This window comes from Papaver somniferum, chromosome 4, assembly GCF_003573695.1.
Source record: "Papaver somniferum cultivar HN1 chromosome 4, ASM357369v1, whole genome shotgun sequence".
Classification (NCBI taxonomy): domain Eukaryota; kingdom Viridiplantae; phylum Streptophyta; class Magnoliopsida; order Ranunculales; family Papaveraceae; genus Papaver; species Papaver somniferum.
The window spans coordinates 145,978,753-146,003,000 of NC_039361.1; the positions used below are offsets into that span (position 1 = coordinate 145,978,753).

Below are 24,248 nucleotides of genomic sequence, written 5' to 3' on the forward strand. Positions count from 1 at the left end.
CAATGTGAAGTGCTTGGTCAGAGAATAAATATTATCAAGGATTATTGTGAGAAGAACATACCCTTTACCAATGATGCTGTGATGGAGAAAGAGGACGCAGTTGCTAGATTGACCAAGGAGCTGGAGTTGGAGAAAACGGCTTTGCAAGTCTTGAAGAATGCAAAGGAGAAAAATCTTACTTTGTTGATTTCCTTTTATGAAATTTGTTAGACTTGACCGTCCGTGCTCTGGATATATTATGTTGATTCGGAATCCCAGTGGGGTTCCATGTTTGTGGAGCCTTCCAAGCTTGTGAAACATGTGGACACTTGTGCAGAGGAGAATACCCGAGATGTTCTTCATCGTGTTTAGACATCATTTCAGCAATTAATTTCTTAGTGAGATGCTCAATCTGAAGAGGTTCCAGATTCAACCATTTGGTAAAATATTGGTGTGGTGAAGCTATCCATTCATAACGCCTCACAATAGCAGAGTTGATGGTAGGATTGAGTCCTCGGACTAGAAAAGCATGTTTGAAAACAGATGACATGGATGTATGAGGAGGAATGAGACTTTCCTGAGTGCGGAATCTCCTGCTAGCACATCTCCTCGAGCTCTTGTTTCAACTTCATCAAAGTTTAGAATTTCTTTAAGTGCTTTGTTGATGGAACATCCGTTGAATCTTTCGAATTAGAGCTTTCTCCGTCTGAGAGGGGTGTAGGCGCCTCAGTAGTCATCTTTTCAGCATGAATCCATCTTCTTCCAAGAATCATATCATATCTTGGATCTTCTCGAATTACGTAAAACTTGGTTTCTGACCATGTTGAGTTTACCTTTATCTTGAGAGTAATGTAGCCATAAGCATCCATGGACGTTCCTTCATGGTCCATGATTGAGATTGGAGCATGAGTAGCTCCTTGTCGGGTGATACCAGCAGCTCTGAGAGTTTTTAGAGGGATAACATTGATAGGAGTGCCAAATCAACGCTTGTTTGAATTCGTTTCCTTTGAGATTGACTGTGGTGAGAAGTCCCCAGTCATACATTTCTTTGTCTATTACTGAAGGCTCAGGGAGTGTCTCCTGAATCGATAAACGCCTCCCAGACACGATATGACTAAATGCAACAAACATGTCCTTCCTTTGAGATTTTGATAAGTACATAAATTCACAGACATGCTCGATTAAGAATTGAACTGCTTCCCTGACAGGTGGCTGAGAGAGTGAAGATTCTGACCGGGAGAGTGTTTCTGTGTACTCCTTCAGTCCCCAGGTTAATCTCTCCCGATTCGACTTTTTCTTGGAATATGCGCTTCAAAATTATGCAATCCCTTGTGGGATGATTGACGAATCTGTGAAAGCGACAATAACGAGGATTTTCCATGTCCTCTTCAATTGGTTCTTTCTTGACATATGGTAACTTGATTGCACCGTCTTGGACCCAGACATCTAGTAGTTCAATAACTTCTCAATGGGAAAAGGGAAATCAGATGCTTCTTGATCAGTTCATATGCATTGGGTAGGAGTTTGTGCATTCCGAGTCTGATCAACTTTCCTTTATGCTTGCTGGGGAGCTGGAGAAGTGTGCTTGTGTTGCGGCATGGCTTTCCTTTTTTCCCTTCTGCAACAATATTTGTGGAAGGTTGGAGGTTATACTGCTTGTTGATCAAACGCCTGCTACTTCGAGTTTCTCATGGTTCCTCGACTTTGGTGGTCTTTGCTTTTTTCAGTAAGGCAGGTGTAATAGTTGTTGATCTCTTAGCCGCTTCGTGAAGTCCTGAGAAAGTATGGAACCAGATATTTTCCAGTAAATCTCTTTATACCGGGATCATCCCATTTATGCATAGGTATACAAGTTGTTGCTTTGTGACGTTTGGATCATGGCAGTCCAAAGCTTGAACTCTGAACCTTTTCACATAGTCATTGGGATGTTCGTTGCTCCTTTGAAACATCCTTCCAAGATCAGAGAGAGTGACTTGTTCTGAAACAAAGAAGTACTTTCTGTAAAAAGCGTTAATCATCTCTCCCCAGCTGGCAATGCTTCCTGGTGCTATGTTGTTGTACCAGGTATATGCTCTCCCTGTCAGAAACTTTGAAAATTCCTTCAGACGAACGACATGATTGTGTTCATGCTCGCCTAATGATTCCAAGAATCGAGAGACATGTTCTCGAGCATTTCCTATTCCGTTGGAGAAGTGTAACCTTTTGGAAAATGAATTCTCCGTGTAACTGCAGGATATGGAGGTTGATGACAATGGACAGATGATGTCTTGTCTTTTCCTCGATCCTCTAAAAAGCGCTCCAAGTTTTATCGAGTGATGAGACTTGCAGGTTCTTTTGTTGGTGGGTTGTATGCAACCTTGTAAGCTTCATCATCATCTGCTACATGGATTGGAGTGACTTCAGGATTAGCGGGCGGAGATGTTTTTTTAGCTTTTACTTTTTCTTGAGTTTTCTCTGACATCTTGTATGTAAGAGTCTTGAGATAATTGCATAACTCCTTCTGAGTGGTGGCCATGTCGATCTGATTCTTGGCAAGAGTCTCATGCACCTTCATGAGATCACCTATAATAGGCGGATTGTTGATAGTGTCAGTAGCATTGCTTGCAGTACTGACATGGGTGATCACTGGAGCATCAGCACTCAGAGGAGTAGTAGTACCATGTGGTGTGACATTGATGGCCGGAGGAGTGGTGTTAGCGGTACCACTAGATCCTGCAACGTTGAGAGGAGTAGTACCTATAATAACAATACCACTAGAACTTGCAATGTTAGAGTTGGGTGTTGAACCCGGATTGGTAACTGAATCAGACCTAAGACCAACCATTTTGTGAAAGTATGAGATTGCAACCGAGATATTAATCTCCCACTGTCGTCGCCAGTCTGTAGATAGAGAAAAACGATTTGCTGGTTTTTAAGGAATTGAGGAGACGACCGTGAGGAGGAGACTCCTTAAAAACCGAGCAAACTGTTCAATCTCACACAGATGCACTGCAAAGAGGGAGTGCTTTGAATTCGACAGATCAATATGTAGGATACCGACCTAAACCAAGATAATGGCCGTTCCAGAGTCAATTCGGTCACAAGAGAGGATGGGTCGATCTGTAGGAGGGAAGCTGAGATTTTATGAGATCAATGGTGATCGAGGATTGTAGGTGTGTTGTGTATTCTGCGTGAAGAAATAAGATAAGTTCTGATTGATTTAATTTTTTGCTCTATTGAGAGTAACTGCTCAGACGATGAGTTCTTATTCTCTTGTTGTCTTATTAACGAGAGATTGTCCGTTGTTTCAATCATGATTCAGATACTTATTTATACTACAAGAATTGTAGACACCTTGATCCCATGAAGTGTGACAGTTGCTGGAGTCAAAGAGCAGGGAAGTGGAAATCGTGTTAAAACCAGTTGCTCATCGTGCGGAGACTTGGTTGATTTTATACCCACTACTTTGCTAACTACTCTAACTGCTTGCATGACTTGCTCACATTCTCATTCTGTGGATGAACACACATGTCGTAGACTGCCAGACCAAAACCCTAGTTGATATCCCCCATGTGACACGATTGAAGTCTCGTGATTGTGGAGTCTGAAAGGCATACGTGTATTCAGTTAGTCAGTTGTTGACTTTATGATACGATGAGTCTTTGCATTGCTGAGTCGAACGTGATTTGTAATTGTTCCAAGACTCATGAATTGAATATGTCTGTAGAGACAGAGATATAATTGTCGAATGAATGTTGATAGTTAAGGTGAGGAAATGTTGCTCATTCGATGAATTGTTGAATATTGATAGTTGAACCAATATTCCTTGGTCTGAGCAAATATTGCTCATCTGAGAAAATATCGCTCGTTTTATGAATTATTGGTAGAGGGACCAAATAAAATTTTAACTTAAAATACTGGCAACTGAACCGAGTATAATTAATCAAAATGTTGATCATGGGATCAACATTAAATTATTAGTGTTTGAATCTGCTTGGAATTATGAGCTTTGGATTCGAAACCCTAATTTCGATCAATTACTGATCAATTGATGATTTTTTGAAAATCAAAAACGGAGTGAAGGAGGTACCGACTTCATGGGATGATGGATCTACCATGTAGCGCCCAGATGCTCGAGTGAGCAAATTCCAAAGTCTCTTGAAAACAAGTTGGTGAAAGGATGATTAAATGCTGGTTTAATCATTTATTAAAATAATGCTCGTCTGAGTCTTAGGTGATAAAACCTAATTATGACGAAGTGAGGGACCGACCAAGGGGTCATGGAACCGGCCTTGGTTGGTCATGGGATCGACTGACGATCGTTTGATGAAATTCCAAGTTGTTTGGAAGAGTTTGAACCTAATACGAACAAATTATGAAAATATGTGGGACCGGCCTCTTGCAAGCCAAAGAGCCAACCTTGGTCGGTCAAGGTAATATGCCCATGTCACCAAAGTGTCCATGTATCAGTCCTGAGAATTTTGATATTTTCTAATGCGCGTTCGAGCAACATTTGAGAAAATATTAAGAAGTCAGGGTTTTGCTCAAACTGAGGAACTTCATGAGATGAAGGAAATAATAATTAATAGCAAAATAAGGAATTATAAGGTGTGGGACCGGTCATGGCTAAGGCATGGCCGGCCGGCTAATGATCCCGGTCCCGTGGAACCTTTCGTAATTTTATATTATTTTCATGATTTGAAGGAAATATCATGAAATCAAGGAGTTTATTGAAACGAAGGAGTTTTCTTAAAGTGAAGAAGTTTCCATGAGATGAAGGAAACAATAATAAATATTAATAATAAAATAAGGGCGTGTGTGCCGGCCACGGCTAGGGCATGGTCGGCCGGCTAGGGACCCGGTCCCGTGATCCTTCCCTAATTTATCATTTCCTTGATGTGAAGGAAATATCATGAAACTGAGGAATTTCATGGGATGAAGGAAATAATAATAAAATAATAAGGAATGCAAGGTGTGGGACGGGCCACAACTAGGGCATGACCAGCCGGCTAGTAAACCAGGTCCCGTGGCACTTTTCCTAATTTTATATTATTTCCTTGATACGAAGGAAACACCATGAAACTGAGGAGTTTCCTTAAAACGAAGGAGTTCTGTTCAAATGAAGGGATTTTCATGAGATCAGGGAAAAATAAGAAATTATATAATAAAATAAAGAATTAGATGTGGGACCGGCCACGACATGACCGGTCGTCCGGTGGGCCCAGTCCCCTAGCGCTTAGCTAATATTTTATTATTATTATTTTTCTTCCTATTTTGCATAGGTTCATCGTTCCGTCGTATTTTTTAATGCTCGTTCGTGCATTCCAGTGCTCGTTAGTGTATTATTGCTGAGTACACTTGCACCATTTTGGTCGGGGCTTACTCGATAGCGGCTCAGATGCCCGTACGTTGAATATTTATTACTAACCCATAGAATTCTGCTGGGAGGGACCATGAATTGAAGCAATGAAATATTATGAAGAATGAAGAATATTTTCTAGGATCCAGTTGATGAATTTAATGACTAGAAATAATTAATTGATGGCTCTATACTAGCAGGCAAGCTATCTAGGAGCATTAATTATTCAAAGATAGGGTGATATGAGCTAGTTGAAGCGTCATATTTCTTTTATATAGTCAGGGAAAACATTGTTACATCTTGAATACGTTATCGCTCTATACTAGCAGGGAAGCTGTTTAGGATCCGTCCAATCATTCGATTCTATATAGAAATGATTACTGAAATTGCTCAGTATTCATGAGATACGCGTTTCCTCAGTTGAGAGACTGCATATTCTCGTATGCTCTGCGAGACAATATACTCAGTCAGAGACTCTTGTGGCATGAGTTTTCATGCTTCAATGAGAGACATGAGCCTCAATACTCATCTGATTGCTGGATCAGGGATGTGTAAGATTATGGTTTTACGATTTTAGGCTTTGTCGAAAATCCATCATCAACGAATCCATGTAGATGTGTTCTGGTTGGAAGAAGAGGGATGGCAGAATCTTTTCAAACAAAAGAAGGAACGCTAAGGGAGTGATCAACATGGTCTTTTCTTTTGGGCTTTAGTCGTTAAACCATTTGATGTTTTTGAAAAACTGGCACAAAATTTACTTTAAACCACACTAAGCCTGGAAACCCGGTATCAACTTAATCTAATCTTTTCTTCACCAGCCTTCACAAGAAATTTCAATCTTACTTTACACTTTCAGATGACAAGTTGAATACCATTTTATTCATTGAAAGTCGAGATAGGAGTGACCAACCCATTCACAAGAGATAAAACAATTTTCTGATCATCGACGTGAAAGAAGATCAAAAATTGCTATGTTTTTTTTTAAGAATATATATATCTGGCGCTACAATATTGCTACCATATGATGTATGATGTTTCACTCCGGATTTACAATCACTAGTTTAGGTTATATCAAATTTCCATGATCCACTGTTGGCATCCGGATATCAACGAACCACTTTCTTATTTTGTGAATAATTATTGACTTATAAAAAAAAAAAATAGATGATGGTGATGGTGGGGTAGAATAGGAGATATGAATGTAGTTTTATTAATGTAGGGTGCGCATCAAATTTAGGGTTCCTTTTGTTAACTGAAACTTCCATCTAAGATTTCTTTGTTAGTTGGAGATTAAGGAGTGGATTTTGTAATAAAGGTGTTCGAAGAAATGGCCGAGTGAAATGTTGATTTTTGTGCTTGATTGACTGTCTTTGCATAGTTGAAGTTAATGTTGATTTTTCTGATTTCTTTTGTTATTTTTTTTATGAACACTTAAAAAGAAGGAAAAGGAAGAAGATTAATGCCCTAGGAGTTTACTCTGTAAGAACATGAAAGATCTTCTTCACTCTATTTTATTTCAGGAAAGGGTATCGTTATCAAAATTTTCACATAATTTTATATTAACCAAATTTTAACTTCCATAACTAACTAATGGGGGTACCCTTAGTATTTTTAAGGGGTATATAAAGGAGCACCCTAAAAAATTACCATCACAAAATCTAAAATACTCAAAATGAACCGTGGCCACCGCACCACATCACCAAACACGCCAACTGGTTTGCACCTCAGCACGTACGCAGTTTAATCGGATCGATGGTTAAAATTTCTTGAGTGAGAAGTGAGTCGACTAGTGTGAGTTATAAGAGAGCGAAAGTATAATGTGGATCTTTCAAAGTTTTACAGCAGAAAGAAAACCTAATTCCAGAAGAGCAGAACAAGAGTCAGCTGCAATGGTGAGCTTTATTCCAGAAGAGATCATAATTGATATTCTAAAAAGATTGCCAGTAAAATCTCTCTCAAGATTCAGGTGTGTATCCAAATCTTGGTACAATTTTATTAAAAACCCTCATTTTGCTAAACTCCAACTTAATCATTCTCTGAAATTTGGTGAACATGGCGTTATATACAAATGTGAGGGAAAGATTTTTTGTGTTGATTACGATTCATCGTCTTCAACATTAAGTAGTAGGGTTGCTCGATTTGATTACCCTTCAGAACATAAAATGAGACGCGGACGCATTATAGGTTCTTGTAATGGCTTAGTTTGTCATATATCATCTCAGAAAGATATTATCATTTGGAATCCGCATACTAAAGACTACAAGAAGATACCATCACCAACAGAAACAGATACGAAATCAAGAGGTTTTCATGTCAGGTATAAGTATGGTTTCGGTTATGATTTGAAATCAGAAGATTATAAATTTGCAAGAATGACAAACATTAGGGCAAAGTACAGTGAAATCGCGGTCTATTCAATAAAGTTAGATCTGTGGAAGTCATATCCAGACATCCCTTTCTTATATCCACATGAAGATCTTGTGTTTTATGAAGGAATTTTTTACTGGGTGGAAATTCCCAGGGGCTGTGAAGACCCTAGAAAGATTGACTCTTTTGATATTGGTAGCGAAGCATTCAAAGAAATTCCGCTACCGCAAAATTTTCCATACAGTCTTTTTGATATGATACATGTTCTTCTTTTGGGAGGTTGTCTTTACCTAATTGGTTGTGCTTACATGCCATGTTGCGAGGTATGGATGATGAACTATGGTGTACACGAATCTTGGACTAAAATGTTCACTATTGGAGAAAGAGGTTGTAATGGTGCATTTGGAAATATGTATCCGAAGCAATCCTTCAAGAATGGTGTGATTCTGGTACATGTGGGTTGCTCCAAGTCTTATTTGTATGATCCGAAACATAAAGAGTTCACCAAATTTGTGATTAACGGCTGTGCAGTGATCTCCACATGGGATTTCGTGGGGAGCTTAGTGTCACCTAATAATTTACCAAATTCCAGGGGTTTTGAAAGTTCTGAAGTCAATGAAGCTCTATTAATCCAATAGGTTTAATCGTTTGGCTAAAAAAATCATTGTCCTCGATTATTTGGGTACTTGTTTGGGGTCAATAGGTCACAGACTCACAATAAGCTGAAGAAGGTGAATATCTATTCTTATCTCAACTTTAATAAAGCTTATAAAGTATGTAGTCTCTCTAGTTTGTGTAGGTATCACTTTTCAGACTCGCTACTCTTGTCTTCCTTTTACTCGATTCTTATGGCTTAGGTGAATACTAAATCTGGAAACTTATTTTCTTTGATCATTGCTGCCTCGAATCATTTTTGCAATTTCATAGTAACAGCATTGTTTATCTATCTTTTGCTTGAACCAAATAAACTTATTTTCCGTGCACCCTTTAGATTTTACTATTCCATGTACCCTTTAGATTTTACATATGTATGTCACTTCCGTTCATGCCGACTGAACTAGGACGTACTGTAATATTGTCCTGTGCGGCCTACTTAGCATGTGCTTGCAATGCTTGTAATAGCAGTAATGCATATTAGACCTTATTTGTAAAACACAAGTGCTTATAAATTTCTTACGCCTGTCTGCAGATTTTACAGTTGTAGGTTTTTACATTGTAATTGTGATGGAAGTTTAGTCTCTGTAGTGGCTTGCACGCTTCCATAAACTTGGTCTGTGTGGTTTTGACATTGTAATAAACAGCAAGCGTTCTTGCTTGATCTAGCTCAATGGGTGAATGTGCATGAACTCAACCCACTCGGATTGTGCATACTTGTAAATTAAATGAAGTTTTACATGTTCTCTTGTTCTTATGACAAGTACCAGAAGAACTGTTTATATATTCACCCCGAGTTTCAGATGCGTGTAATTTAGGATGACCTTTGTTTAATCGAAGTTGTGCGTTTCCTTGCCCTCATTACTGTTTAAACTATGAATCACAGATTCACAATATTTGGTTATTTTCGGCTAATGCATTGCACTAATATGTTTAGACTAAACCCATCACAGCCCCAACAAATTAGAATACAGTAAAAGCCTGCTTCCTCTGGGCAGTGTTCAGGCAGGCCAGGCAAGTCCTTGGTATCTGTAGGCGTCTCGGGCAGAACATCGCAGCATAGGGGCGCAGGTCAAGATTCATGTCCACCAGTGTAAAGCCTGCTGAAGACCCAACACCGAACTGGACCTTGTAGCTAGCTAGTCTAGTCAACATTAAATTGGAGATCGTGTAACAAGTTTAGAGAAAAACTATTTGAAGAAACCCTAACTGGCTAACTCTTGTGATAACCTTTCAAGAAAATATCTTCTGAAGAACAAGGATCAGCTGCGACGGCGAGCTTACCAGGAGTACCAGTTAAGCCTACCTTAAGATTCAGGTGTGTATGCAAGTCTTGGTACAATCTTATTGAAAGCTCTAATTTTGTTAAGCTCCAACTTAACCATGCTTTGCAATATGGTGATGATCATGGGGTATCGTATATGACTAAGCTGAGAATATTTGTTGTGCTGAGTACGGCTTATTATCCTCGACATTAAGTAAATACAGTTTCTCATTTAGTTACCAATAGGAACATATGCAGTTACGTATTTTAGTTCTTGTAATGACTAAAAAAACACCAAGAAATAACACCACCACCAGAAACAAGATTAAGAAGTGGTTATGTGTCATATTGGCATGGGTTCGGTTACGATTTGAAAACTCAAAGCAATTCAACTATAATCACTTCTCTATTTCTTATCTTTTCCTCTCTCACACCAGTCGTTTTACCTCCTCCAAAACAAACTTCATTCACTTTTATATCCGTATCATCCATAATCAACCTTAATCTCCGGTCCCAGAGTCTCAAATTATTCCCACTTCTCATGCTGACAAGATGATTCACATTATGACCATCAGGAGCAAAGCTAGAACTTTTATGCCTTACGCTCAATTCTCTAACAAATATGATACTGTTGCATTGCATCTTATGTATCCGCTTTGATTGATTCTCACATTCCGACGTGATTCACACAAGCAAACAAAAACGAAATCAGAGACTTGCTATGCAAAAGCAAGGCAACTTGATGTCATCGATGCCTCTCTTCAAGGGAATTTAATGGAAGATGTTTACATGGTTCAACCATCTGGTATCCAAGACTGTTCTTATCCAATTTTCGTGTGTAAGTTAAACAAGTCCACTTTTACGGGTTCAAGCAGGCACCCGGAGCTTGGTACTAGAAATTAGATGAAGTTGTGCTTACTTTGGGGTTCCAATTATTTCAGGTTTATGCTTGTTGGTTCATCATTTGTACCTAAAATTTGATCTTAGGTAAAACAATGTAATGTCAGAAGAACTTTATTCGTGTGTGTACAAGGTTGTTGAACTATAGAAGATCAGAGCTTGAGAATTATAAGTTTGTTCTGTTGAATAGACAAAGGAGTCTATTTATAGTTCTAAGGGTTACAAACCGTTTCCTCGTAAGTAGTGGAATTAGTGAATGAATGGAAAGATGGAGACCGTGGATGGAATGGTAGAGTCATGTCCGCTATACTAGGGAAGCTTCTATAGTACCATTCTATCATGTTTTCAACTGCTCTAAACTGTCATCACTACGCGTTATTTTCTGATCATGGGGTGTTTCCACGCCATATATTGTTGTAAACCACCGGACGAATACCCTATGAAGATTCCCCCAATGTAACACGTTTTGATTTCTTGTAGGAATTAGTGGAATCATGGACTACTTCTTGTTGCCAAGTCACAGCTTCATTTTGGCCACGATGTTGTGGCCCTAGCTTGGCCATGACCAAGTTGATAGATTGCCAAGGTACTATGACCTAAGATCTTGTTTAAGGCCAAGAGATAAGGATTGTTGCCGCAGACAAGAAGGTTGGTCGCTGCAGGGGACAAACAAGCATTGGCCACTGGAAAAAACGAGCATGGCCCGTTGGGGCGGATGGCCAAGCATTGATGCTAGCGGGAACGACTAAGTTGCTGGAGGGAATGGACCACTATCAACTTGGTAACTCGGTGGCCTATCCTAGGGCACAACACCGTGGCCATAGTGAAGTCAATGACTCCACTAATTCCTACGAAAAATCAAAATATGTTACATGGGAGGATTCTTCACGGGATACTGGTCTGGTGGTTTACAACAACATGCGGCGTGACAACACTCCGTGATGAAAAAGTAATGAGTAATGGTGACAGTTTAGATCAGTTGAAGACACGATGAAGAGGTAGTCTGGAAGCTTCCCTAGTAAAATGGACATGACTCTACCATTACATCCACAATCTCCACATATCCATCCTTCACTACCTCCACTACTTGAGAGGAAATAATATGTGACCCTTACAACTATAAATAGACTCCTTTGTCTATTCCAAAAGACAAAACAAGTTTACAACTCTCAAGGTTCTGATATTTTATAGTTCAACAATTTTACGTGTACACGAAAATTCAATCAACACTGATTTCCTCAACTTTCTTTTCTTTCCCTCCCTAGATCAACCCATCTTCTCTCTTTATAACCGAAGTAAAACGTGAACGGCCAATTTCTTGATTTGGGATCATTTTGTATGATTTTGATTTTTGAACCTAAAAAAAGTACTTCAACAGTATATTGTTTTACCTAAGATTAATTTTTAGATAAAAACAATTGGTGACCACAGTTTTATTGGTTTAAATTGATGACATCTTACTGATAGGCTCATCTCCTTCCTTTTACTTCAGTGGCAACAATATTCTTCAATATTTTCTCATTAAGGATATGTGAGGTGTTTATTACTTTTTTAGTTTGGATATGAAAAAAGTTATTCAAATATAAAAAATAAAATAAAAAATATTTTGGCTCTAAACCTTGTGTTACTCCATTTATAGCCGATTCAGTGATGAGCAAACATGATGGATTTTTTTAGCTGATCTTAACTAGTTAATACAAATAACTTGTCGGTGCTTTGTGGTATATATGTAACTTGGAAAAGATATGAGATCAGTTGCCCGGTGAATCAACTTTGTCAACATCCGTAACAACCTAAAGATGTGCATATGATTGCTGCAAAATAATGATAATACTTACATACCTCAAGGGTATTGGCTTTTAATTATGGGATTGTATTTCAAAATGGTTTGGTGCCTTAATTATTTTTTTATGCGGATTGGGAAGGATTTTCAGATGACAAGTGTTCTACAACTGGATTTTGTATATTAGTGTTCAAATTTAATTTGAAAAGGCAAGTTGAGTTTGTAAGATCAAATACTAAAGCAGAGTACAGACTCTGTAGTATAAATTGTAGCCGGAGTTCTATGCTATTTACTCCACTATTGGCGCTGAAAGTTTATATTCAATTCCACTTGCAACTAATCCTGTCAGTGATAGGAGAATAAAATATGTTGCAGTGGATTTTCACTTTATACATACACTAATTGCTTGGTCAATTGTAGTTAAAATGATATGTCTTATAGCTAAATCTTGCCTTCATTGTAAGTATGAAATCTTTTGCTCTTCCTTGATGTAAAGTCATTTTTTGGATTAAGAAGCTTTTAGTAATACCGTCTGGAGGAAAGTAAGTCGTATTTTTATTTTAGTTTTTGATTATTGATTTGATTGGATAACGGTATAATTATCCTTGTATATCAAACCTACTTATTCTATAGCTACTCAAGTTTGTTTGAGGATTGGCTATTACATATCCAGTAATTCGAGATCTGTAAGTAGAACTTTTAATTGTTAGTAGGAATCAAGTTGTTTGTGCAGCGGTTACTTTGGACATTGAAGATCGAATATGCTTGAAGACTTTTTTTCTTCTTTTCCTTTGATATTTGTGATACTTCTTGATTCCATTGGATCCAAATAACAGGTTTATTTCGATAGACATTAGACTTGTTGAAAGATCGAACGAACTGTTTAATATTTTTTTCATCGTAGAGTTGTTTGGTTAGAGCTTGTTCCCTGAGATAGTAGATTAATTCTATATTTTTTTGTCTTGTTTTGATCTTTGACAATAAGAGTTTATATTGATTAAACGAAAGATTCTAAATACTCAACGTTATTTCTGGACATTGTTGGATTTGGGAGGTATACAATGAGGTGGTTATTAGTAGAATGGTTCAGGCAAGAGAAGATAAGTTTTCATTAACCAGAGAAGAGACTTAGTCACACTGTATATACTCGACAGTTTACAGACAAGACAGACAGTGTGATCGATAAGGACCAAACACTGGAGGACACGTAGACTAAAGAAAGAGAAAAGTGTAACAGCCTTAAGGGCATGTTTGATTACTACCCTACCGCAAGCTGAGGAGGGGAAATCACTCGAAGCTTGTTCTTTAAAAAGTCGAAACGAGGATTGGCAATGCCCTTAGTGAAAATATCCGCAGCTTGATGGAGAGAAGAAATATAGATGACCTGCAGATGCTTTGACTGAACCAGCTCACGCACAAAATGATAATCAATAGCCATATGTTTCATCCGGCTATGAAACACAGGATTAGAAGCTAAGGCAATTGCACTCTTGTTATCACAGGAAATGGATGGAGGATCAGGGAGAAACACATGAAGATCTTTTAAAACCTGACAAATCCATAGCACCTCTGCTACAATAGAAGCAAGAGAGTGATACTCGGCTTCAGTACTAGATAGAGATACTGTAGGTTGTTTCTTGGATGACCAAGAAATGGGAGTATCACCAAAAAACACACAGTGGCCGCTAGTTGATCTCCTATCATCAGGGCATCCTTCCCAATCTGCATCAGTGAAGCCGTGAAGAGCTGTAAAACCTTTGCTGAAGTATAAGCCATGGTCTATGGTGCCTTTGACATATCTAAGGACTCTCTTGGCAGCAGTTAGATGAGTTGTAGTAGGAGCATACATGAACTGACATATTTGATTCACAGCAAAACTGATCTCTGGTCTAGTCCATGTGAGGTACTGTAAGGAGCCAACAAGAGATCTGTAAGCAGTAGCATATGTGAGTGGATCACCATCTGTAGCTGAGAGTTTGAAGTTGGCAGGACAAGGGGAGTTGCAAGGCTTCAGTCCAACAAGATTGGTTCTCTGAAGTATATCAAGCACGTACTTGGATTGAGAAAGAAATAACCCCTTAGAATTCCTCCTCACCTCCAAACCCAGGAAATAATGTATATTACCCAAGTCTTTGACAGGAATTATAGAACTTAAATGTGCAATGATAGAGTTGTAGTGAGCTAGATCATTCCCTGTGATGATAATATCATCAACATAGACTAGTATGATGGTCAGTTTAGCACCAAACTTTTGAACAAATAGGTAGGAATCAACAACTGAAGGCCTGAAGTTTAGAGCAACTAGAACATCAACAAGTTTCTCATACCATGCTCTTGGGGCCTGCTTAAGGCCATAAATAGATTTGTTCAATTTACACACATAGTCTGGTTTAGAAGAATCTTGATAGCCCGGAGGTTGAGTCATGTACACAGTTTCCTTTAGATTTCCATGTAAGAAGGAATTGCTCACATCAAGTTGTTTGATGGGCCAATCAAAAGTAACAGCAATGGAGAGAACAAGTCTTATTGTAACATGTTTAACAACTGGGCTGAAGGTGTCAGTGTAATCAAGCCCCTCAAGTTGGTTGAATCCTTTAGCAATCAATCTGCTTTATGCCTTTCAATGGTCCCATCAGCATTATGTTTAACTTTGAACACCCACTTACATCCTATGAGATTTTGTGAGGGATGTGGAGGGACAAGGGTAAAAGTTTTTGCATCCATAACTGCTTTATGTTCTGTATCCATTGCAGTTTTCCAGACTGGAATTTTGACAGCTTGAGAATAACAAGTAGGTGTTGGTGGGGTAAGAGTGATGAGTAAAGCAGTTGGAAGTACATGTTTGGTTGCAAACATAACTTTAGGTTTGTAAATATGATTTTTTGATCTGGTGGTCATGGTATGGGAATTGACAGTGTCAGGGAGAGAAGGAGAAGGTGATGTAGTTGATGTAGAAGTAGAAGGGGAAATACCAGATGAAGTACTAGGATTAGGAGTAGAATGGGTAGGAGATGGAGTATCAGATAGAGTGACAGACATATCAAAAGGACAGTTAGAAATAGTAGAGTTGACAAGAGTAGAATAAGGAAAAGAAGTTTCATGAAAAATGACATGTCTGGAAACAAAAGTTTTACCAGTAGAAGGATTGAAGAATCTGTAACCTTTCTGAGTAGAACTATAACCTAAAAAGATACATGAAGCACTTCTAGGAGCTAGTTTAGTGGATGTATAAGGCTTAAGCCATGGAAAACAGAGACAACCAAAGCTTCTAAGGAAAGAATAGTCAGGTGTTTTATGAAAAAGTTTTTCAAAGGGAGATAAAAAGGAAATAAACTTGGTAGGAAGTCTATTGATGGTATAATTAGCAGTGCTAAGAGCTTCATACCAGAAAGAGGTAGGAACAGAAGCTTGAATGAGAAATGTTCTAGTAACATCCAAGAGATGTCTATGTTTTGATTCAGCAACACCATTTTGTTCTGGTTTGTGAGGGAAAGTAATTTCATGAGAAATACCAAAGGCAGACAGAAAAGATTTTAGTTCATTGTTGACAAATTCACCTCCTCCATCAGTCCTAATAGTTTTGATTTTGCAAGATAATATATTTTCAACAGAGGATTTGAAGTAAATAAAAATTAACTTAAAATCAGACTTAGCTGTTAATGGAAACACCCCAACAAAATTTAGAAAAGTCATCAATGATGTTTACATAATACTTAAAACCAGTTACAGAAGTAACAGGGGCAGGGCCCCAAACATCCATATGAAGAAGTTGTAAAGGAAAAAGGGATATAGAGGTAAACACTCTAAAGGGAAGTTTGTGGATCTTGCCTAGCTGACAAGCAGTACAAAATAGTGGTTTGGACTGAGAAGTGTCAAGAAGAACAGTTTTACAGACTCTACTAAATGAAATAAAGGAGGGATGAGCCAATCTCCTATGCCATACTTCAGGTGAAGCTTTAACACAAGACAGGGCTGAAGCTGATGTAGAAGTTGAAGCAGAAATACTAGGGAAAGGATAAAGGCCATTGTGACTGGGTCCCTGGAAAAGGATTCTCCCTGACTTGAGATCCTTGACACAAAAATGAGTGGACGTGAAGGTTAGAGAGCAGTTGTTGTCTTTAGCAAACTTATGAACAGATATCAGGTTATGAGAAGCTTTAGGAACATGCAGTATATTACTCAGATAAAATTTGTGATTAGCATGAGTGATGACAGATGAACCATGACTCAATATTGACATACCTTCTCCACCAGTAGTAGCTATATGATCATTTCCAGCATAAGGAGTGGAGGTAGAACCATCAAAGTGAGAAGCATTAGAGGTTAAGTTTTGATTGGCGCCTGAGTCCATGAGCCATGGATTTTCACCAAAAACATTAGCAGAGACAAGCATTGCATGAAGGTTTCGTGTTGGTCCTCTACCTTGATAAGAAAAGTTCATACGATTTCAACATTCATCTGCAAGATGACCAACTTTACAACATATCTGACAAGGTTCTCGATCATCATCAAACAAATGAGCTGGAGGTTGAGTAGAGATTGGTGTTGGTGTGGGTAATATGTCTGAATTAGTAAATCCCCTGCCATAACTTCTACCATTTTGGTGTTGAAAATTAGTGTAGCCTCTGCCAGAGTTAGAATAACCAGAGTACCCCCTGCCTCCTTGAGAATTATAGTTGGGATAGTTAAAATTTCGACCAGAATTAAACCTTCCACCAGAACGACCAGCACCTCTATGATTAGAAAAATTTCTACCACCTCTTCCTCTAACATTATATCCAAAATTACTCATCTGAACAGTGAAAGCTCGGTTACTAGATTCATTAAGCAAATTTTGATTGTGCTCTTTAATAACAGTTTCCTCACTTAGCAACAAATTATGTAATTCAATACTTGATACTGGAGGGTTTCTTGTCCTCATAGACATTGCAAATGGGAAGTAATCAGAATTCAAAGCAGATAAAGTGACAACAACCAATTCATTATCTGAAATTATCTCTACTGTAGCAACTAATTGATCAGATAAGGATCTAATTTCATTAATCAAAGTATGAATAAAATTATCACCTTGTTTAATTGACAGTAACTTGGTGCGTAATTGGATTGAGTGTGTTGAGGAATAACGAGAAAATCTTTCATGAATACTTGACCACAATTGATGAGAAGTAGAAGATCTAGTAAAGTAAGGGATTACCGAAGGAGAAATTGTTGATTGTATCCACATAATAATGGTGGTGTTTTCATCGATCCAATCTGTGTATTCAGGATTTTCAATCTCATTGGTTTGATTTCTGATATTGGTGTATTGAACTGGACACGGATAAGATCCATCTAAGTATTTCATCAGCTTGTACTTACGAATAACATGAACCATCAGCGATTTCCAGGTTAGGAAATTATCGTATATCAATTTGAGGGTAACAAAACTAGATAGATGATGAATAGGAATTTTAGATATAGAACTAGAAGTAGGATTCTCCATTGGAGGAAAAGAAAAGAAGAATAAGGATCGATGAAGAAAAGATAAGTTTATGGGTGAAGAAAATAAATAATTAGGGTTTATGGATCAGATTGCTCTGATACCATAGTAGAATGGTTCAGGCAAGAGAAGATAAGTTTTCACTAACCAGAGAAGAGACTTAGTTACACTGTATATACTCGACAGTTTACAGATAAGACAGACAGTGTGATCGATAAGGACCAAACACTGGAGCACACGTAGACTAAAGCAAGAGAAAAGTGTAACAGCCTTAAGGGCATGTTTGATTACAAGTTATTGGAACACATTAGTCCTTTACTTTTTTGGGCTACGAATCAAAGGAATTGAGAACATAAGGCCTCACAGTAGGTGAAGCGACTTGAGATAGTGGTGAAATGACGAGGGTACCAAGTACACCACAATATTTTCGATATCAACCTGTAAGTCCGACACCTTGCGTGATCTAATATGGACAGAGACTGTCAAGAACATAACAACCACAAGGTATATACTTGGTATATGGATCTACCCAAGTATTTGGGATTAAAATACAAGTACAATTACTTTAACTATAACTTAAAAAAATTATAATACGAAAGTAAAGTAAAAGCCCACAACAAAATTTTTTTAATAAGGAAACCGAAAATTCAGAAAAACCCCAGGACCTAGTCCAATTTTCAATACTCTCATAAGCCTCTACAAAGACACTATCAACTTCATATAGTTGAGACCAAGTAAATTACTTCTAGTTGCCTAGTTTTCTCACACGTGAATCCGAAGATAGAGTCCGCTCTTAAGTTGCTCCAGCCTCTCTGAAGACTTTAAACACTCAACCTTTTCGATCGTCTTCCAAACACTAAAAGATTAATCTGTTCGGTAACCACTCTTCTACCTCAAAAAATAAATCATAGATGTATGTGTTGAGTGTGGAAAAGATTTTATGTTTAAAATCAATTAAGCTCCTTTGTCGGGTTTAGATCTTCCAAGATCTGGATTAAACAAGTTAACCCGATTGGGTCAAACATAACTACCAGATTCGGATATTGAAGAGTACCGAGCTTGTCGATCTAAAGACGACTAACAATAACAAGTCTATAACAAAATAAACTAGATCTAGTCGGATCCTATATGATCATGTTTGTGCACGAATCAATTCACAAATATACGAAACCAATAAGAAAAATATTTTTATTTTCAAATCTTCAATAGTCTTTTGTACCTGCACAATAACAAACTTGATTCCGACTTAATCACGCACAGAACGAAGTATGTTAATAATGCACGATCATAAGTCAACTTTAATCTCTTAATCAAGTTTGAGTAACCTTAAGTCAGAAGAGAAGGCTCCCAAGTTTGATCAAACTAGGTGCAATCAAGAGTTAAAAAACCTAAGTCAATCAAATCAATAATTGAAAACTAAAATAACAACGTAACTCTAGTTTCCCACCAAAGGTACCAGTAGACGCTTCTTGATCCCAAATAAGTGTTTAAACTAGCAGACGTAAGAGATTTCGCCTAATTAGGTAACTCTTGTCTCCAAGATATTATTAAGAGAATACTATTAGTGGTTGAGGAAGTTCTCTGATAGAGACATAAGTTTCCATAGAGATAGATCTCTTTACCAGTAGTGTTCTTAATTCTGTGTAATACGTACAATGGGTCTATTGTTGGTAACTGAAAAACCATATTGCAACTCACTGAATATAGGTCTAGGCCGTTTACAAACAATTATTAGGTCTTACAATGTTTACATGCTCTGATACCATTTGAATATACATATGGTACCAAGTACACTACCGAATTTTTCGTTCGACAACCTGTATGGGAAAACCTAATACTACTGCAAGCAGACCAACTGAATGATCCTTAACATTATGCATATGGAAAAGGAGTCCATGAACCTGATTTTTAAGAAGAGTACTTTGATGATCTCAAAAATCAATATCCAAGATCAATATAGTCGTATCCAAATAATCCAATCGGAATTCTGCCAAGTAATTAAACTTGTTATTTGTCATTCAAGATGCGAATTCTACAAGAAAAAAGTCTCCTAATCGATCATAAATATATAGACATGTCTACTAAGATTGAATATGTACAACTTATATATGTAAATCCAATTATAAAGATAAAAAATATAATGCTAAAAATGAAAAACACAAGACACCATAATTTTGTTAACGAGGAAATGACAACTGCATAAAAACCCCGAGACCTCGTCCAAATTTGAATTCCAAACTGTATTAAGCCACTACAGGCACTATCGTACTATCATACTTCATACTAGAATGTAGTTAGGACCGAATCCACACTCCAAGCGATTAAGTTACAGTCGAGCTCCTTATGTCTATTGAAACTCGCAAGGCTCTGCGCAATTGATTACCTTGGCTGATGTCCTTTACAACATAAGAGTTTCTTAAACATTAATGAATACTCTTGATACTAATCTACCTCTAACAGATAAGCGTATTTTATTTATATTTAGATCAAAGATCAAGGCTTGGAAATATGTTTACAATAGACAAAGATAGCAAACCACATAATATGAACACTTATACTCACTTAGATGAAAAGCCTGGATATTTTAAAACCTCACAAGTACAATCTTCAAATGGTCACTTAAGATTAATTTTCAGATATCTAACTTGAGGAATCACAAAGTCTAAGATGAAGAGAACCTTGTGATTATTATAGCTATTTGTCTTGCCCGAAATAGATTATGAAAACCTCGATAACAAAAAAAACAAGATTGGGAATCAGGAACTATCAAGATAAAGATAGTCGGACCTGGATTCATGAATCCCTGTAGCAAAGTCTTTTAGTCGAAAACTTATTTATGTTTCTCAGAAGAAATATAGATTAATAGAGGACGACTCTAGAATCAACTAGGACACAAAGTGTTAGGATTGAATTTCTCAGTTGAAAGATCATCTCTATTTATAGTTTTTCAAGACTTAGGGTTCCTTATAATTCAAGCTAAGATAACTTGAGAATCAAGCAAACACTTTATTTCTTGAAAATACAATAGAAGAATATACACTATGGACCGGTTCTGGAACCATGCATAATGACTGTTCGGTTTGGAAAATATGATAAGACCTAAAATTAATTTTATGTTCATTTAAACACCTAAGAATTTAATCATGATGCACACACATAAGTGTTTAAGTGACCAATGAAGTCTTAGAAGTGTTTAATAGAGTCATAGAAATGCTGAACATATTTTAAAAGAAAAATCTTTGAACATCTGCTAATATTCTGTTGGGGATGTTGGTATAACGGTTCGTGAACCGTAAGGATTATTCACGAGTCAGGGTACTACGGTTCATGAACTGGGTTCGCCAACCATACAAGACTCCGAAACTTAGTGAAAAAGCGGGGGTCTAACAACATCACCCAATATTTTGCTTAGCAATTTGTATGGACTAACTCCGAAATACTTTCTAGAGAATCAACTAGACAGTCAGACTCAATCTAGGTAAAAGTATCTCAAGGAGTTAATATCTCTCTCTTGTTTTTATTTACTCGAGCTAATAGAAATCGACGAGTCTTTAATCAAACACAGGGAATAACTTGGATGGTACCAAAGACCAATATCCAAGGATCAATCAATGACAATCAACAACCAGAGGTTGGATTACTATAATTGATGATCTAACGCACAACCTGCATTATTTAAATTATAAAGATAAAATAATATAATGCGGAAATAGAAATAACAAAGACACCAGAAATTTTGTTAACGAGGAAACCGTAAATGCAGAAAAACTCCGGGACCTAGTCCAGATTGAACACACACTGTATTAAGATACTACAGACACTAGCCTACTCCAAGCTAACTTCGGACTGGACTGTAGTTGAACCCCAATCAGTGATCCTAGGTACAGTTGTACTCCCTATGCCTCTGATCCCAGCAGGATACTGCGCACTTGATTCCTTTAGCTGATCTCACCCACAACTAAGAGTTGCTACGACCCAAAATCGCAGGCTTTGACAATAAACAAATATGTCTCCCACAGACAAGTCTATCAATCTGTCTCCAACAGATAAACCCTAAAGGTTTTGTTCCGTCTTTTGATAATAATCAAGGTGAACAGGAACCAATTGATAATCCGGTCTTATATTCCCGAAGAACAACCTAGAGTTATCAATCACCTCACAACAATCTTAATCGTATGGAAACGAACCAAGATATTTTGGAATCACAAACAATGAGACGAAGATGTTTGTGATTACTTTTTATATCTTTCCTATCAGAGATATCAATCTCAAGCCAATGAATCAGATTGTACTCGTACGATAGAAGATGCAAGATCAGATCACACAACTACGATAAAAGTAGTATCGGTTTGGCTTCACAATCCCAATGAAGCCTTTAAGTCGTTAGCCTGGTTTTATAAGAAGAAAAGCAAAGTTCAAAGGAGAAACGACTCTAGTATGAAAACTAGTATCACACGTAAGGTGTGGGGATTAGTTTTGCACAATACTAGATGTCTTCTTTATATAGTATTTCAAATCAGGGTTTGCAATTAGGTTACCTTGGTAACAAAGCAATCAATATCCACCGTTAGATGAAAACCTGATTTAGATTCAAGCTAATATTTCTCAACCGTTAGATCGAAAACTTATCTTGTTATACACACTTGACAATGCACGCTTCTAGATTTGTTAACCGTACCCAAACGCATACACTTGTTGGTTCAACAATAGTTAACCAAATGGTTATCCATATAAGCATTTCATATCAACCATGTTCTTCTTCACCATAACTAGTCCGAATGACTTCAAATGAACTAGTTAGAGAGTTGTTCAATTGCAAGGAAATCTCATGTATTACACAAGACACAATTGAAGCAAAAATGATTTGATTCACTTGAATCAGTTCATGAACCTTTATAGCCACGATTTGAAAACTGCATTCCTTATTCTTTTTAAGTTTAAGTTCAGGAATCATCTTGGGATATATAACCTTCTCAAGTTCGCAGACTAGGTTCGCGGACTTAAGTTACCGGGCAGAGTTTACAAACTCCAGCAGAAATTCTCGGGTTTGAGAACTTCGCCGATTCGCGGACTGAGTTCGCGGACTTAGCTTCACGCAAGTAGTTTGTCAACTCCATAAGAAATTCTCGGGTTTGAGAACTTCGGAAGTTCGCGGACTTGGCTCACGCCATTCTTCAGGTTCTCTTGATCAAAAAAGTTCGCAAACTTTGGTTCAAGGAATAAGACTTATACATAAATGTGTTTCCACAACAATGCTTATGTCCACCATTGGTTATGTAATCTAAAGTCTCATTTCAATCATTAAAACATTCTTAGAGGACGTTATACAGTTGTTACACCATTCCTCGTCAAAGCAATTTTCAATATGATTGAAACATATTATGACTTTCGTCATATGGTAAATATAAACTTGGTTAAAGCGAAAATCTTACCAACACATATTTCGAGATATAGATAAGCGAGGTATACTCGGCTCGAAATACCAAATGTGTATAATCCAAGTCTATATATATAGCATACGACTTCTTGTATCAAAGAGTAGGAGATAGAGTAGATATACTTTTAAGTGACAAATAAGTTCAAGTCTTCACATACCTTTTTGTCGAGAAGTTCAACCGGTTCCTTGAGTAGTTCTTCTAATTGTATGATGAATCGCCATGAAGTCCTTGAGATCAACTACACTTTCTATCCTAGTCTGAGCCTTAGCTATAATAAACTAGAAATCAAGACTTATAGTTTTGATCACTAACATTGACAAACATGCTTGAGATAGCAACACATGCGAGTTCGACCGAACAATGATCTAACAATCTCCCCCTTTGTCAATTTTAGTGACAAAACTATCAATACATATGGAATACAAAAAAGATAAAGAAACTTTAGTAGCTCCTATTCCACATGTCTAATCTTCAACATTCCTCGAAATCTTCGTCACTTCCAAGTACTCCAATGATCCCAAAGGTTGTAAGTTTAGCATCACCGCTGTTGAAGATCCGTAGCTATAACAATGAGAAATCATCGGTCTCGATCATTATTATACAATGTCATAGTATTATTACACAGTGCAAATTCCAATTATATCACAACTTCAACAATAATACTATGGTGATATGTATCACTCCCCCTTAGTCAATACTCCATCTTTCATGGAAACCACTCCCCCTTACAGAATAATCCGAAAACCATATGTATTTTTAGTGTGAACTACATATTAATTCTACCTTTGTTTGTCAATATAATTGGCAAAGGTACAAGAACGGGATCATAATGAAATTTCCGAAAGAGACATTTCATGATAAAAGGAAAAAATACATACCAACTAATTTAGATGCAATCATAAAGCCGAAGCTAAATGCATTCATCAAGGAGTTTAAAGATACAAGATAACCCCTCTAAAATTCCACAGCCGCACACCCCTCAAGATATAACCATTAAGCACAAGTTTAAAAGAACTCTCCCTCATTTGATGTCATTCCCGAAAGAA

General features: G+C 37.4%; 1 protein-coding gene across 3 annotated transcripts; it reads left to right on the plus strand.

Moving 5' to 3' along the window:
• The first annotated feature begins 7,128 nt into the window (after window positions 1–7,128).
• On the plus strand, window positions 7,129–9,887 carry LOC113271498 (F-box protein CPR1-like). 3 transcript variants are annotated; one of them, XM_026521381.1, is made up of 2 exons: window positions 7,129–8,415; window positions 9,276–9,887. In XM_026521381.1, the coding sequence occupies exon 1, from the start codon at window positions 7,135–7,137 to the stop codon at window positions 8,320–8,322; it is 1,188 nt and encodes a 395-aa protein (XP_026377166.1). In that variant the 5' UTR covers window positions 7,129–7,134; the 3' UTR covers window positions 8,323–8,415; window positions 9,276–9,887. The 3 variants fall into 3 exon arrangements, with proteins under 3 accessions (XP_026377166.1, XP_026377165.1, XP_026377167.1); XM_026521380.1 differs by having other exon boundaries at window positions 9,292–9,887; XM_026521382.1 differs by lacking the exon at window positions 9,276–9,887 and adding an exon at window positions 8,874–9,165.
• Window positions 9,888–24,248: the final 14,361 nt, after the last annotated feature.

Coding starts and splice junctions, on each gene's coding strand:
- LOC113271498 (XM_026521381.1), top strand. CDS start 7,135: ATGTGGATCTTTCAAAGTTTTACAGCAGAAAGAAAACCTAATTCCAGA.